Raw genomic sequence first — 18,004 nt, forward strand, 5'->3', positions numbered from 1 at the left:
GTAGGTTAGGTGGGCTTGGATCGGCGTAACATCAAGGGTCAAAGGGCCTGTACTGCGCTGTATCTTTCTATGTTCTAAAAACTCATATTTTAAAAAATGTTGATGTGAGAGGTGGGACAGTTGTACGGCTGCCATGCACCTGCACCTAAGTTAATGTGCCCAGACCAGGGCAAAGAGGGCAATAAGACAATTACATTGATGTAGTGTTACTTAGTCCTGTTTGCCTGCTTGCTGCAGCTGCTGCTGATTAGAAAGCCTATCGCTAAGTGACCAGAGAAGCTTCCTAGTTTGGAAAGTAAAGCCTGATCATTGTACAATTCAGGACCCAAACTCCCAATGCACGATTGCATTTTTCCAATTTGGTGGAGCCTGAATGGATATGCGGGATAGTATTGCAGAGATGCCTGGACCTGATCAGGTTCTACTACTGCATTTGAATTGGCTGGAAACAAGGCTGGTCAATTAGAAAGAGAGAAGCTGAGGGAAGACTGACTTTCAGAAATAATTGCAGAAGGAAGAGTACCATCTGGGAGATCTGATGTGATCAAGACCTGAAGAAGTTGTAATCAAGATATAGAACAACAGATCAAGGCTTCCTCAGGCCTGTGGCATTATTCTTTACAAAAGGATTACGTGAACAGTTTGGCAGAAGGTGGTACTGTTGGGGACGACCTCACAACGCAAGAATATTCAATGTTAGGAAAGTTTTAATGATCACACTCAATCAGCTAAAGTAAGTAGCAATGCAAGCATCATGGGGAAGCTGAGTCACTGCTGGAAGTGGGACACACCTACATTCTGTCAAAGATCACATTGTGTAAGAGAAGAGATGAGTGAGATCATGAATAAACACAAAAGACTGACTGACCCCCTAACCACCTCTCCTAATACTCTGTAATCTCACGTGATATTTCCTGAGATCACAAGATTTCAAGGGCCCAATGCTGTTGTTGAGATGTATAGATCCTGTGTTTGAGCAATAGAGACAGAGCTTCTCATCTGGTGCAAGTGATATAATGGTTTGAAGAGTCAGCAACTTCCATTAATGCAATGTTAGAGGCTGACGGGGAACACCCTGCTAATTTCAACTGTTCAGTGGATCAAGAGAGCTTTGAAACATTTTAAATATATTATTTTTCAGGCTGTGTTCTTGTTATCTCTCTGATTTACTGATCAATATTTGGAACTGCTCTTCCCCGAACATAATATTCAAGATCTTAACGATTAGTTAGATGGTTTCTTTCATGAGTTTCATGTTTTTTTGTCAAAACTCAGGGAGAATTTAACTCCAGATGCTTTCCTAAACATTTTGCAGTTTTCTTTAGTTTAAATTAAACTGCTCAGAGACATTATTACACACCTCAGGCGGCCTTCTACCTTAGAGGTGTTTTTTTTAATCAGCCTTTACGAGACAAGTTAACCTTTAACCCAAGCTTCTAGACCTGGAAGTCAGGACACTACCATGTTCCACAAGAGCTTAATTGTGCAATACATACTGCAAACAGTTGTCACTAATCTCTGTCTGGACCTTGCTGCCGGACACACCTTTTGTCTCCTGGCTATGATTATTCCATAATAGATGCTTTCTTTTACATACAACACAGAACTGTGAATGCTCAAAGTATGAAACAAAACCTGAAACTCAGCAGGTCTGGCAGTATCTATGGAGAGAAAACAAAGATAATGTTTTGAGTCCAGTGACCCCTCTTCAACAAGAATTGAATAGGAAAATCTTATCAATTTTGCTTCCAATTTCTACCCTGCTTTCACCTTCACCTGCCCAACTCTGACTCCTCACACTCCTCTGTTTCTATTTCTGGGGATAGGCTGACCACCGATATCTATAGCAAACCCACTGACTCCCACATTTACCTGGACTGTTCATCTTCACACCCTGCTTCCTGTAAAGACTCCATCCCATTCTTCCAGTTTTTCCAGATCCTTCAAATTTGTTTTGATGATGTCATCTTCTACAGGGGGCCTCAGAAGTATTCATCTTGCTCCTTAACCGAGGTTTCCCCACTACTGGGGATGGCAGGGTTCTTAGCTGTGTCCAGTCCAATTATGGCACATCCGTCCTTATCCTTTCTCCTCCCTCCCACAACACTGATGGGGTTCTCCTGGTCCTCAGTTCCCACTGGGCTAGGAACCACAACCAAAGGATCATAAGCCGCCATTTTCACCACCTCCAGCCACCATCAGATAAATATTCCCCTCACCTCCTTTGTCAACATTTTGGAGAGGCTATTCTCTCTAGGACACCCTGGTCCAGTCCTCTGCCAGTACCATCACCTCCCCACACCACCATGGCACCTCCTCATGCAATCGCAAAATGTGTAACACTAGCTGTTAACACCCTCCCTCCTTACTGTCCAAGGTCCCCAGACATTATGGTTTCCATCAAAGATTAATTGGTATGAACTATATCCTTTAATAAAGTCTCGCCAAAATCTGTAGAATCTGCCATTAATTCTTAGCAAAGACTGCTCTCACTAGTTCTGACAATAATGTACAATTTGGCTAATCTGTCAAAATTTTCTGAATCATTTTGTTCCACATATCAAGTTCCACATTTTTAGGACTTGACTACCTTTTGCCATGCTTTCTCTCAGCCTCACACATCAAGCCTTATCATCACATGGGCTACTACCACACATAGCACATTTTCAGCTACTAATAGTTCCCATTAGCAGCTATTCATCCTCCAAGGTGAGTCTTTATCTACTGCATTGTTACAAGATTGGGAAAGGTCTACAATTAGTTGTATTTTTTTCAGAATATTTGAATCCACTGCAGGCAGGAAGAAAGACTTTCACTCAACCAAAGTTTCATAAAGAATTCACAGAGTCCTTAGGTAAAGAGGAAAGGCCAGTGGAAACCAGTTTCAATCATAGCAATATGGTTTAGTTTAAGAGAATGGATGGGCCTGAGAAAGGTTATTGTTAAAGATGAGAAAGTAATAATTGTACGGAATGGGAAACAGACTGTTCAAATATACAATTCCAGATTGCTTGATAACGATTACAAATTTGCAGATTCTGAAAGGACTGTAGAAAATAATGAAGAAACAGGACCTCTCATCCAAATTTTCATAGCTCTAAGGATTAATTTGCCTCAATTAATAGTTTTTCTGATGAAAGGACACTGACGAAATACTTACAGAAGGGGATAGTCAATGGAGAACTTGAACTATTGTAAGTAGTGAAGGGAAGACCGCTGGAAAATACAACAGCTGGATAAATGTACAAGATGAGGGGCAGGAAGTTAGGCCCATTGATTGGGATCATAAAATACAAAGATGAAAAGTAAGAAAATGCAACAGAAACTTGCCTGTGAGGATCTTTGATTTGATTTGATTTATTATTGTCACATGTACCTAGATACAGTGAAAAGTTTCGTTTTGTGTGCAGTACAGGTAGATCACAAATGAATCCGGGTAACAGAACAGAATGAAGAATGCAACATTACAGCTGCAGAGAAGGTGCACAAAGGAAGTGGGGCTTTGAGAATGGATGGGCCTGCAAAAGGTTATTGTTAAAGATTAAAAAGTAATAATTATACAGCAATATTAAATTTTAAAATTTGAGAGGTCTATTAAGAAGTCTACTAACAGCAGGGAGGAAGTTCTTCTTGAATCTGTTGGGATGGGTGTTTCAGCTTTTGTACCTTATGCCCAATGGAAGAGGCCGGAAGAGAGTATAACTGGGGTGGGAAGGTCTTTGATCATGTTGGACACAAGAAGTATAGATGGGGTCAGTGGATGGAAGGTTGGCTTGCCTGTCCCCAGGATGAAGTCATGAAATGGTGAATGATATTGTATTAATATCGGGAGGGAGTTAAAATAGTTGCAATCCAGAAAGAACCAGAAGGCAAGATAGAAGTGTTGCTTAATAAGTATAATAAATATAGTACAAACACCATCAGGAATAGATGCCCATGTGATTAGAAGTCTACGTGCCAATAAACAAACCAAAAGACAATTTAATAAAGGATGAAAACAATAAAAGCTATAAAGCTGGGAGAATTTGTTTTGAATACAGAGGTGCCAAAAAGAGGACATCTGGTCCTATCACATAGGTAGAGATGCAAGGAAAAGTAATCTCCTAATGGTACTCCTAAGGCTACAGGAAAACTAATGGCAAGAGATTTTGAGGAAAAATTGGGGAATCAAGATATAAGAGTAGATTGACTGATGGCAAGAAAAACAATTTTGAAAATCTTTTGTGCTTTGGCAAGAATAAATGCTTTGGAGCATTGATCAGTAGATACTAAAGCTGCATTTCTGCAGGTAGATCAGTTTGAGAGGAAAGTGTTTCTTTGCTTTGCAAAGAGGTACCAAATGTGATGGGGATCCCAGGGTGAGGGGTAGGGCAGGGCATGGAGATTTGAAAATTAAATGAATGTGTATTTAGTCTAAATAATACATTCACATATGTATCTCTCAACAAGATATTTCTTAATAAAATTAAGTTTTCTTCAGTTAAAAGCAGATCCTGCCATTTTTACTGAGCACCATTGAGTGTAGCTTCCACTCATCTTTGTGATGCAAGTAGATGTTTTTTTGTTGGATGAGAGCAGTGAACTTGAAAATTTTGTCAGAGATCTACTTAAAGCAGAATTCAAAATTAGAAGTCAGGATTCTGGACTTATAAATGCATTGGATTATAAGTCAGATAGAATGGATCAAGTGTGGCTTTGCTTCAGCAATCTTATTTCGAAAAGGTCGGCATGATTACACTTAGGATCTCACATAAAGATACAATATCCTCCAAAACTGAAATGGAGGAATTGCAAAGTCTAAATGACTAGCTGAATTGACTAGGTGCCTTCTTGATCTATTAGTGTTGAGTACAACAATGAAAACTTCCAAAGTGAAAAATATTATTCAGACAAATAAAACATTGAAACAAATTTAAAATGGAATTTGTGTTTCTAAATGATCATCATTGGGTGATCCTGGAACTTTAAAAAAGTTGTTTTTAGTGATGTTTCTTATGAAAATCTCTGATGGATTCTCTAGGCTGTGGGAAAGGGAGATAAATTTAAGGTGAAGGGTGGAAGGTATAGGGGAGATGTCAGGGGTGGGTTCTTTACCCAGAGAGTGGTGGGGGCATGGAATGCGCTGCCCGTGGGAGTGGTAGAGTCAGAATCATTGGCGACCTTTAAGCGGCAATTGGATAGGTACATGGATGGGTGCTTAATCTAGGATAGATGTTCGGCTCAACATCGTGGGCCGAAGGGCCTGTTCTGTGCTGTATTGTTCTATGTTCTATGTTCTATGTTCTAAATCTTGCATTTTAGCTTGAGAGATCAGTAAAATGCTAAAAAGTACCTTATCAGCTGAGACACTTGCTTTTGATTTGGTTTGGTATTTTTATAGGAGAAAATATATTCCCCAAAGGGACTTAATAGCAATAGCTATTTATTGTAACATCAGTAATACATCCCAGTGAAATAGTTACATTCAACAAAACGTGTGAACAATATGGCAATTTTAGAAGAGATGCTGGATAATTTGGAAATCTCCAAATTGAAAATTGGTGGAAAGTAGCAGTCAGCTATCTCATAGTTTCATAAAGAAAGGGGCACGTTCTAAGAAACTGTTAGGTAGATTGAAAGAAAAGTGTTTGGAACTTTCACAGGGTTGTGTTCCCAACACCACCCTGCAGCTATTTATTTATAACTCTATGACTCTAATTTTGACATGCAGAGTGAAAAAAAGGAAAATAATATGTTTTCAGCAGTGTATGTGCTGAGTGTGGAAACAGGAAAATTGCAATATTCCCTGATATAGATTTGTGGGTTGCACTGGTAATGAAAGTTAGCACACATTGAACTCATGACCATGTACTTATGACAGGGAAGCTGTGCAAGGAATGACTGCATTGTTATCAATAGTGGGAAGGGAACAAGCTCAGGAACCAGTGCAATTTTTACTCCAATATTAAAATAAATTTATTTTGTTTAGTCAAAACTAAAAATGTACAAATTGCTCCTCTGTCTCTTCCTAAAAATCCCCATTTTAATAGTGCCCACCCAAATTAGTTCTTTCTGCATGACATGAATGAGTGATTAGTGATTAGGACACTTCATATGTCCCTGATAATGTTGCCTACAAATCTAGAAAAATGTAATTTGAAAAGAAAACCATAACCTCTTCAAAAATCAAAGCAACTGCAGCAGGACCTGGATAATCTGGGCTGGTAATCAGCAGGCAATATTTGCATTACTTACTTTCCAGCAAGGAGCACTCCTACTTTGAAAGAGTCCAGACACCTTCTCTGGATCCTCAATATAGAAACCTCCCATCCACCTGATTCATCAGTCTAATGAAACTTCTCTGAACTGTATGTAATGTATTCCTTCCCTTTTTCAAATAAGGAGACCAAAATATAAAATAATATAAAAATGTTTGATTAAGAATTAATTATTCAACCTCTTGAGGCAGTTCTTCGGTTAATTTAGATGTTCTATTTCTCAACTCCATTTGCTTATCTTTTCTTCCTATCCCAATATCTTTATGTGACAATGATTAAGTTATCTTTATCTTGAAAACTCAACTACCCATTTCCAACCTAGTGAACCCCAGCATCCATAGGCTTATGAAGAGGATTCCTGATTTCCAGGATAACTATTGAAACAAAAAAATGATTCAGGTCAAATTCTCACCATTTGCCTCTTTGTTCAGGATTCCCCTACCTGAATTTGTTTCTCGACAACTATACTTCCAAGTTCCTCCATCATGTAAAATAAGTTACCCCTCAACCCTCTAAACATAAGGAATATGAGTCAAGTTTAAACAACTGGTCCTCTTAATATAACAATTTAAATCCCACTGTTGTTCCATAATTATGCAGTATAACTCCTCTCAGGCTCATGTTTCCTACCAACACTGAGTTTCCAATACTTATAACTGGGGAGGTACCATTGACCAGGAGCAGAGCTGAATTATTCACACCAAATAATGTTCCAAATGCAAGCATGCCCCCTTTGGCAGAATGAATAGAAAAACAGCACTTTACTGAAATGGAGAGACAGCAGGTCCCTGGAGCACAGTGGGACTTGAGTGTCATGGTACATGAATCTTAAAGTTAGTATACAGGTACAGTAAGTGATTAGGAAAATGAATGGGATGTTATTGTTTATTGTAAGAGGAATGGAATATAAACATAGGAATGTTTTATGATAGTTGAATTTGGCTCTGGCGAGGTCACACCTGGAAAACTAAGAACAATTTTGGTCTCCTTATTTGAAAAAGAAAGTGAATACGTTACATGCAGTTTAGAGAAGTTTCATTAGACTGATACCTGGAATTGGAGTGGGTGGGAGGTTAATATTATGAAGAGTTCATTATTCTCAATGTAAGTTTGCTCGCTAAGCCGGAAGGTTCTTTTTCAGACGTTTCAGCACCATACTAGGTAATATCATCAGTGAGCCTCCAGTGAAGCAATAATGGTATGACCCACTTTTTATTTATGTGTTTAGGTTTCCTTGGGTTAGTGATGTCATTTCCTGTGATTATGGCATTTCCTGTGGTGATGTAATTTCCTGTTGTTTTTCTCAGGGGGTGGTAAATGGTATCCAAGTCGATGTGTTTGTTGATTGAGTTCTGGTTGGAGTGCTATGCTTCTAGAAATTCTTGCGCATCTCTCTGTTTGGCTTGTCCTAGGATGGATATGCTATCCCAATCAAAGTGGTGTCCTTTTTCATTTGTATGTAAAGATACTAGTGGAATTGGGTCAGTCTTTTTGTGGCTAGTTGATGTTCATGTATCCTGGTGGCTAGTTTTCTGCCTGTTTGTTACAGTTCTTGCAAGGTATTTTATTATTAGTACTATATTATTATTATTATTAGAGTATACATTATTAGAGTTTAAAAGGATGTGAGGTGATCTTACCAAAACATGTAAGGTCCCTAGAGGATTTGATAGTGTGGATGTTGGAAAAGGCCTCTCACTTGTGAAAGAGACAAGAACCAGGGGACCCAATTTCTAAATAAGGAGGCTCTCATTTAAGATGGAGATGAGGAGGAATGTTTTCTCTCAGAAGTTCATGAGCCGATGGAATTATCGTATTCAGAAAGTAATGGGGGTGTGTGGAATAGTTGAATAGTTGTTCCTGGCAGACCCTCAAGGGCAAGGACGAATTGCTTCCACCCCAGTGTGGGGTAATGGTGTACCTATGGACACTTCTGGAGTGGCAGACTCTGCCACAGGTAGGCCAGATAGCAGGCCAGGAGGCAGATAGATGGATGGGGTATTGTGGATTCTGTACCCTCTTACTGCTGCTCACACTTGGCCTCCATGTGCTTAACTTGGTGACACCCAAAGTAGTTGGCACCTTCACAAATGCTTTTGTTTCAGTTTGTGAATTCTAAGACAAGTGATTCCCATGCATCAGTGGAATGTTGCAGTTGTTTAGGGAGGCCACTTCAAGTGCTCACTTACCATTGTAGAGTTTAGAGTAAGCCACTTGTTTATGGTCTTGTGTTGGGCATGTGGACAATGTGGCTCATCCATCACAGTTGGTCGTGCATGACCAGTGTCTCAATATTTGGGATATTGGTTTGGGAGAGAACAGTCACATTGGTATGCTTATTCTACCAGTGGATTTGTAAGATTTTGTGAAGGTAATGTTGATGATAACTCACCAGGGATTTGAGGTGTCTGCAGTATATGGGACCATGTTTCTGGTTGCCTACAGGAGGGTGGGGACCACAGTTGCTCTGTAGGCCTTGGGTTTGGTGCACAGTTTGAATTCTTGGACTTTGAACATCCTATGGCTCAGGTGTCCAAACGTTGGACTGTTGCATTCGAGTTGATGTTGGATTTCATCTTCAATGTCTGCTCACATCAAGAGGAGGTTTTCAAAGTCTGGAAAATGATCCATATTATCTAGGAGCTCACCATGGACTTTTAGGGTTGGGGCAGTGCTATGCAACAGGAAGGGGCTGGTCTTTGTTTTCCAATTCTTTAGTCTGAGACACATTCTCTCGAGCTACTTGGTGAATATGTCAACAATGTGTATCTTGACCTCTGAGTGTGTGCACATGCACGTGCTGTCTGTGTGCTGCACCTCAATGACAGAAGTTAGCTTGGTCTGGGTTTCAGCCTGGAAATGTCAAAGTTGGACAGTTTCTTGCTCATCCTGTAGGTTAGCTCCACTCCAGCAGTAAGCTTCATGGGGTTGAGGTGAAGTATTACAATGAGGAAGGTGAGAAGATCATTGGTGAGATGTTGCAGTTTTTTCCTTCTTGGCCACAGTTTGCACTTCTAATGGATCTGTAGCACCTCCATCTGTGAGGATCATGCCATTGTAACATGGACAGAGAATGGGGATGGCTTTCAGCAGGCAGCCGAATTTGAGGAGAATATTCCACAATCCTTCATGGTTATTAGTGTTGAAGGCCCTTCTGAGATCAAAGTAGGCCATATCCAAAGGTTGGTGCTGTCGCATATACTCTTTTTGGATTTGTCATGCACTGAAAATCATGTCCATCATGCATCTTGAAAGGCAGATACTTCTAAGGCAGAAGGAGATAGATTATTGACTGACAAGAGTGTAAGAGGGATATAGATAGGAATGTGGCTTCATTGTCACATTCAGATCAGCGATGATTCATTAAATGGTGGAACAGTTTTAGGAGCTGAATAGTCGACTTCTGCTCCTCCTAATTCAAATGTTACAGAAATTAGGTAGAAATGGCAGACTCTACACATCTTCTGACTTTTTAAAGACTCACCATTATCTATTGCATTAGCTAGGAATTTAGAACACTAATTATTTCCCTGAGTGGTGCAACAACAGCAACATTTAAGAATCTCAGTATTATAAAGAATAGATCCATTTTCTTGACTGGTGCACTTTGTGCATCACTGTGTCTGCAGAATGCATGATCTACAAGAACCATTGTGATATCTCATCTGGATTCATCTAACAGCCTCTTCCCTTTTCATTTAACCTTTTGATAGCAAGATAAATTTGTGCAGAAATGTTCTGGAAACACCACCACTTCTGGGTTTTCTTCTAAGGCTCACAACTTCTTGGCTTGGATCATGTATCAATGTTAGGTTATTGCTGCTGAATCAATTGCCAGGTATTCATTATTTAACTCCATTGTGTGACTCCCATCAATATGTAGACTACAGTAGCTCAAGGAGAGATACAACAGCTCCAGAGTTCCAAACTATGCATCAGCAATAGATGTGGCCTTGTAAACATGATACATGACTTGAGAGTTAAGATGTGATACCAGCAATTTAAAGAGCCTCAATAAAGAAGCAGACTGAATCTGACACCATTTGCTGTTATCCAATATATAAGCTACTTGTCTGTTCTGTTAAAAAAGTTGCTGATGCTCAATATTTTGTTTTGAAGTTTCATGGTGAGTGGATCTATAACTCTAGTAGTGTCACCTAGATGGATTTGGTCTAATTGAACGTTTTGTGCTACAGAAGACAGAACTACCATGATTTATCTTTGATATTAAAATATACTTATTTTCATCAGCAATATATTTAAAGGATGGAATGGAGCTGTGTGGCCTATTAATCACAAAATACAGTTTACTGGCCACCAAGGCTGACACTGAGTATTCTCCTTTGGGAATACTTTGATTTATGGACTTCAAGAACATCAACCCTCCTGTATTCTTGAATCTACTCAACAAGGAAACAGAGTTAGTAGCAGTCATGTTGCTGTCCAATCTAATAGATCACACACCCAGATGAGTTTTCACTAATGGGGTGAATTTATATATTATAATTTCAAGACCCCTACTATCATTACTGTTAGCATCTGATGTATTTTCTTAACTAATTAGATTAGACTTACAGTGTGGAAACAGGCCCTTCGGCCCAACAAGTCCACACCGACCCGCCGAAGCGCAACCCACCCATACCCCTACATTTACCCCTTACCTAACACTACGGGCAATTTAGCTTGGCCAATTCACCTGACCCGCACATCTTTGTGACTGTGGGAGGAAACCGGAGCACCCGGAGGAAACCCACGCAGACACGGGGAGAACGTGCAAACTCCACACAGTCAGTCGCCTGAGTCGGGAATTGAACCCGGGTCTACAGGCGCTGTGAGGCAGCAGTGCTAACCACTGTGCCACCGTGCCGCCCAAAATAATAGGAAAGTACAAATTAGTAAGGATCAGCCAAGCCATCCCATATTTTAATTATAGTAAAATATGCCATCACACTATGCTGATTTTATTTTTATTCATTCATGGGACATGGACGTCAGTGGCTGGGCCAGCATTTACTTGTCATCCCTCTTTGCCATTGAGAAGGTGGTAGTGAGCTGTTTCTTGAACTGCTGCAATCTATGTGCTCTTGGTGGACCAACAATGCTGTAAGAGAGGGAGCTCCAGGATTTTGACCTACTTTCACTATACCTATCACCTATACCTATCACCTATACCTATCACCTTTATTCAGGCTCCTTTTGATTTTATGTGGCACAGTAACCTCTTATGGTGCATCTTTATTTCATGAGACTGAATGACAGGGAATGCATTACACGAAAGGAGGGGCATGTCAGAGTTGACAATGGAGCAATGTGGAGTTCACAAAGAGTCATGCATGAGCATATCATACACTACCAAACATGTAAAATGAAATTGTAACAACTTTGGGACCATGATATCCAATATCATGCAGTTATACAATCGTACAGCATGGATGAAGAGCATTTGACCATTTGACCCATCATGCTTCTTTAGCTCTTGAAACGAGCAACCAATCCATCACATTAACCTGCTTTGTCCAGGCTGCCCTTCAAGCTCTCCCATTTTAAATGTATCATTCAATGATAAATACAGGTCCTATCATGCAAGGGTCAGCTTCTCTGAGGAAGAAGCTAATCCCAAAACCTGATGGTCAAGGAAGGTGCATTTGAAATATGGACAAACAAATTGAGTATCAATTTATAAATCCCTTATATACATACTAATAGCAGGTAATAAGAGGAGGAGAGATTCGTGATCAGCCATATAATATAAATAAATTGGAGCTTCCACCATCACTATCTGTAGCTCCGAACTGCAGCAGGTAAAAGTGTCACCATCACAGCATGGATTGTTTAGGGGGCCAGTTAACTCAGGTGGCTGAACAAGATGAGATTGGTGCTAACAGCATGGGTTCAGTCCTCATTCTAGTTGGGCTGGATTCAGGCCATGCCTCCTTGCCTTGTTGAGTTGCTACATTTTCTCTTTGGCTAGGGAATTGAACAAAACGGTTGAGTGATATCTATGTCCCACAAAATATCTATATGTAATGTATTATTTGTTCAGAACAATGTATTGATGGTAATTTTGTTTCTATAACTGGTGTCCAGAGAGCCTAATCTTCAGTTCATAGAGAAACATCTTTCTGAAGATCTCCCTTTCATATATCATTGCTTACTGTTTTAAACTTATACTGGTATTTTTCATGATTGAAAATAAGGGCATGTTGAGACTACAGTGACTAGTTTATTTACAGACCAACTAGAAGGATTATATTTTGAGATCTAACATCAATTTGTACATGTAACAGCAACTAGCAAAGAAGAATGATTTGAAACTGCAACACTTCATGTCCAAGTGTTAATTCATGTCAAAGATAAACGATGCCCATCTAGAAATCATGTTTCATCATTTATCTCTTCTTTCCTCAGCCTGGTTCAAGCTTCCAAATATCCCCCAGATTCTATTATAATACACCTTTCGCATCACTGCAAGGAGCCCTCAGCAGGAATCTATGGCCTGTATTTTGTATTGCACGTGGATAAATCTTGTAGAGACTAATGTTGAATCAGTTTCATGTTGACTCCAGAGTAATTGCAGTTGTTAAAAGTCAACTTTTTCAACCTGAACATAAATGTTTTGTAAGAGTTTGATGCACAGCTGGAAAATTCTCAGTTGACAATAGTAAGAATGATATGATTGTGTCAGTAGCACTATGTCTACCATAAAACATTTCACCCACAATGGAAACAATGTTTCAATCATCTTTTAACTTAATAAATCACTGGTAGATGGTTCAAACATTATATGTATCCAAGTAGCAGGAGAATCGACGTTTCGGGCATGAGCCCTTCTTCAGGAATGAGGAACTTGCAGTAAGTCGATTCTCCTGTTCCTTGGATTCTGCCTGACTTGCTGCGCTTTCCCAGCAACACATTTTCAGCTCTGATCTCCAGCATCTGCAGTCCTCACTTTCTCCTCAAACATTATCTGCACAATTCCATTTAAAGGAAGGATTTTTTTGATTGTATTTATGCTATAAGCATTAATATTTACGTATAGCGATCTAAGTGAACTAAATGCATGTGTATAAATTATGAGTTAGAATTGATTGCGGGGAGGAGACAAGTTCAATGAAGATTTTTTTCTTATGGAGAATGATTGAGCAGTTTAGTCCTATACTCTCTGGAGTTTAGAAGACTAAAGTGGGATCCAATGGAGGTGTACAGAATGCTTAAGACAGGATGCTTCCTTATTTGGGGCAACCCAGAATGAAAGGTCATAGTTTTAGGATAATTGGATTTGTAAGAGAGATGAGGAGAAATCAACTTTCTCAAAGTGCCATGAATCTGTGGAATTCATTACCTCCTGAGCTGGGCAGAAGCTGGGACATTGAGTAAACTTAATGATGTAGGCAGATTATTCAATTAGTAATGAATTGAAAGATTATGGAGAGTTGGCAGAAAAATGGAACTATGGCCAAGGTGAAATTGGCCATGATCATATCAAATGGCAGAGCAAGCTTGAGGGGCTGAATTGCTTACTCCTGCTTCTAGTTCTTATGTTTCCCTCTTGAGTCAGGTGGAATTTTAATTTCTGATTTATTCAACACATATTTAGCACCCATCAGCAAGTCATTGCTTGCCTCTGATGCCAATTTCTGCCATGCCATTGTTACAAAATCTTGTATAGCTTTTTATTTTCATTCATGAAATATGGACATTGCTGCCTGGGCCAGCTGGTCTATCCCTAATTGTCCAAAAGGCAGTTATGAGTCATACAGCATGGAAACAGACCTGTCGGTTCAACTGATCCATGTCGACTAGATATCCCAAATAAATCTAGTCCCATTTGTCAGCATTTGGCCCATATCCCTCTAAACCCTTTCTATTCATTAAGTCATCCCAATGACTTTCAAATGTTGTAATTGTACCAGCATCCACCACTTCCTCTGACAGTTCATTCCGTACATGCACCACCACTGCATGAAAAAGTTGTCCCCTGGGTCCCTTTTAAATCTTTCCTATCTCACCTTAGACATACGCCCTCTAGTTTTGGATTCCCCCACCCCAGGGAAAATGCCTTGTCTGTTTACCATATCCATGCCCTCCATGATTTTATAAACCCCTATAAGTTCACCTCCGACACTCCAGGGAAAATTACCCCAGTCTATTCAGCCTCTCCTTATAGGTCAAACCCTCTAATCCTGGCAACATCTTTGTAAATATTTTCTAGACCCTTTCAGGTTTTCCAACATCCTTCCTATGGGAGGGAGATCAGTATTCCAATAATGTCCTAACCAATGTCCTGTATAGCTGTTAACATGACTTCTCAACTCCTGTACTCAATCTGCTGACTAGTAAAGGAAAGCATACCAAACGCCTTCTTCATTATCCTATCTACCTGCAACTCCACTTTTAAGGGACTATGAATCTGCACTCCAAGATGTCTTTGTTCAGCAACACTTCCCACCATCTTACTATTAAGTGTACATGTCCATCCCTGATTTGCCTTTCCAAAATGCAGTACCTCACACTTATCTAAATTCAACTCCATTTGCCTTTCCTCAGCCCATTGATCCATCTGACCAAGATCCCATTGTAATCTGAGGTTACCTTCTTCGCTGTTCACTACATCTCCAATTTTGCTGTCATCTGCAAACTTCACTCACATTGCAATGGATCTGAAGACATGTGTAGGCCAGATTAAGGAGGGCAGTTTCCTTCCCTAAAGGGCATTACTGAACCGGATGGGATTTCACTGACATTTGGCATTTATTTTCTACTTATTAAATTCAAATTCTACCATCTGCCATGGTGGGATTTGAACATTACCTGGATCTTTGGATTACTGGTTTAGTGGTAAACAGACTGCCCATGGCACTGCTCTTTGAGGCTCACTATAATCTTATCGTCGACAATATCATGAGTAATGGGATTGTGGGAAGGGCAGTGTGCCATTCAATGCTCTATACCGGACTCTGGCCTCAGCTGCACCTATCATTTACTGTAATATAGGGATTGTTGTTTTGTGTTTACCAAGTGTTTTCTGAATGTGTCACCTTTACCTCTTGTCACACATTTCTCCAATGTTTTTGTAAATATTGCCCATAATTTTCAAATTTCCAAGTGAACAGTCATTAATTGTTTTTGAACCATCTGACTTTGCTGTTGCTCAGTTAGCGAGCAGTATCACTCACTTTAGATTGCAGGATCAGAGTCAAACATCCCCAGTTCTCTAAAACTCACTCTCTTTCCTGCTAAGGTGATTGGTTTGCTATCAGTTGACAAAATAACCAGGTTTAGATGAAACGATTCTATCAGAAACAAGGTGAGAAACAGATGCCAATTTGTCAGAAAGTATTGCAAATACCTCTCTGGTCTTGCGCTGCCAATCTTTGCTGTCGGTTACCACCTGCTGCTTGCCCTCCTCCAGGGTGATGCCAGGTTCGCTGTTGTTGCCCACGACCCTCCAGTCCCGGGGAGAGTTGGAAATACTGGCAATCTTGGACTCGGTGGCGCTATTCTCCTCTGTTAATGACTTGGAAGATCTTCTGACAAACAAATTTTTTCTCAGGGCTTTGACTCGGAGACTCTCCTGGTTGCTGGCAGGGGACAATTTCTCTCCTGCCGGCTCCTGGATCTTCTGGTCCAGTTTATTGAGTTTGGACAGGACCTGGGAGATCTCGTCCCGAACCCCAGACAGACTTTCCAATTTCTTCTCGATCTCGCCGATCCTCAGCACCAGTTTGCAGACGCTCATCTTGAGTTCCTCGTCTCCGGGCTGGTTGGAGAGAAGCCCTTTGCCCTGATCCTTCTGGGGGGCGTTGGCATTCACCGGGGTCCGCTCCAGGCTGCCACTGTCTGATTTGGGCAGATGGGGCAGGGAACCGCTGCTGTTGTAACAGGACTGCAAGAGTCCAGTGGAGTCATTCAAACTCATATCGTCCAGGAACCTAAATATATCACTGATATCGTCACTGAGACCCTCGGAATCCTCGTCTGAATGTTTCAGGGGCACTTTGTCTCCATACTTGGGTTGATGCCTATGATTACCATCCTTCCCCTTGCCCCGGACAGCCTGTTCTGTCTGGGTGCCCACGCTTGTTGTCTTCTCGAAGCTCTGCGCCTGCGACGTGCAGTTCACACTCTTATCTTTCACTTTCCTTGGGTTACAATGGCCGGACGCCACCAGTTTTGAGCTGAATGGTTTGCCTGCTGCGCCCAGCGACTCGTCGCCCCCTGCAGCCGCCTGTTTGAAGTAAGCCTGTGCCCTGTCCATGGTGCTGATCGCATCCGCCGCTGCCGCCGCCTGCCTCTGGCGAGCCTCGGCCAGCAGCTCCTCCTTGACATTGCCCTGATAACGGTGAGGGCTGGGTTTCTCACCAGCAAAATACTGCTCACTGTCCTGAGCTGTGTCATTGTTCAAACTCCAGCTCTTTAGGAGCCAGGACGCCGGCTTGTTTGGTTTAGAGGAGAGCTTCCTGGGCTCTTGTGATATTGTACTGGGACCAAAGTAGGTGCTTCCTTGTAGGTCATCTAAACTTTCGTGTTTGACGTATCGTTTCTCTTGACTTGTGAACGGCATTGAGTCACAGTAGGGATTGTTGTAAGGCATCTCAAAACTGTTACTGAAAAAAGTGGAGAAACGTGACCCGCTTTTTCGAAGGTGGGAGCCATTGTCCTCATCCTCAGACTCTTTGTCCATTGGCACGAACTTGGCGATGCAAGGCAGCATGTCCTGCAGCTCTCCATTGAACATAGGTCTGCCATGTACAGGGGGAGAGATAGTGAAGGCTTCGTCGCTGGAATCAAATGTCCCATTCCTGTCCGCTTTTCTGCTCGGGGAATCTTGATCTGAGTTTGAATCCTGGCTGGGGTCCATGGGGAAGTATGTTGTCTGCATAACACATGCCTGAGGATCTATACTGTTAAAAGTTGGCGATGCTTGGAGTCGGTCAAGTGAGGCCGCCCTGTCTTTATTCTCCTCTATCCCTTCATTTCTGATCCCGAGGAAAAAATTGGGATCTGAAGTGCAAATGAGACGTTGGCAGTCCTTACAGTCAGCTGTAGGACATAGATTCGAGCCTCCTGCTGCCGAGTGTTCACTGCAACCATCTCTGTCCATTGAGTCATGGCTGGATACAGGGGACCGAACCCGACAGATTTCTGTATCTGATCGACAGCAATCAAAAGGCTGGTTTTTTCTCACCTTGTGTTGGTGTCTGTGAGGCAGTTTCTCCTTCGCGATCCCCCCGTTCATCTGAATTAGATTAAACATGGTGACGATATCGGCGGCTATCATGATCTTTTTGGACTGGGGGCTGTCCACATTGCACCGCAATTTCTCTTTGAAAAGAGTGGCTGGGAAATTCGGGTCCAAGCAGGCAGTGTAAAACAAAAGGCTCCTCAGCTTTGCCAAATGAGTTAAATCAAAACGAGCACAAAGCAATTTACACAGATCCTGATAGGAAACCGTGCTGTGATTCGTATCCAGTTCTTCCAAGATCCGGACGAGAAAAAGCGAGTATTCAGGGGCAGCTTCCATTTTCCTCGTCCGCGATTTCTATCGATTGAAAAGAAATTGATTTCCACCCTCCCTCTAAAGAAATGCAAATCTAATTCTAATACGTTACTCTGGCTTGGAACCAGCTCATGTGTTTTTCTTAAAACACATTTTGAAGCGATTGTTCTTTTCCTTAAAGTCGCCGCAAAATAGACCAAGAGAGTGTGAAGGGTCTGTTACCTTTTGAATCCAAGAGCCCACTGTT

At 41.2% G+C, this 18,004-nt stretch overlaps 1 protein-coding gene across 1 annotated transcript in view; it reads right to left on the minus strand.

Moving 5' to 3' along the window:
- The window catches only part of minar1 (membrane integral NOTCH2 associated receptor 1), an 85,842-nt gene extending 68,061 nt beyond the window's left edge, over positions 1 to 17,781 (minus strand). Inside the window, exon 1 of the mRNA XM_060852892.1 lies at positions 15,607 to 17,781. Coding sequence (XP_060708875.1) covers positions 15,607 to 17,781 — 2,175 coding nt within the window. The remainder of the gene's footprint in view (positions 1 to 15,606) is intronic.
- Between the last annotated feature and the right edge of the window lie 223 nt (positions 17,782 to 18,004).

Source organism: Hemiscyllium ocellatum, chromosome 39 (genome assembly GCF_020745735.1).
Source record: "Hemiscyllium ocellatum isolate sHemOce1 chromosome 39, sHemOce1.pat.X.cur, whole genome shotgun sequence".
In the NCBI taxonomy this organism is placed as follows: Eukaryota; Metazoa; Chordata; class Chondrichthyes; order Orectolobiformes; family Hemiscylliidae; genus Hemiscyllium; species Hemiscyllium ocellatum.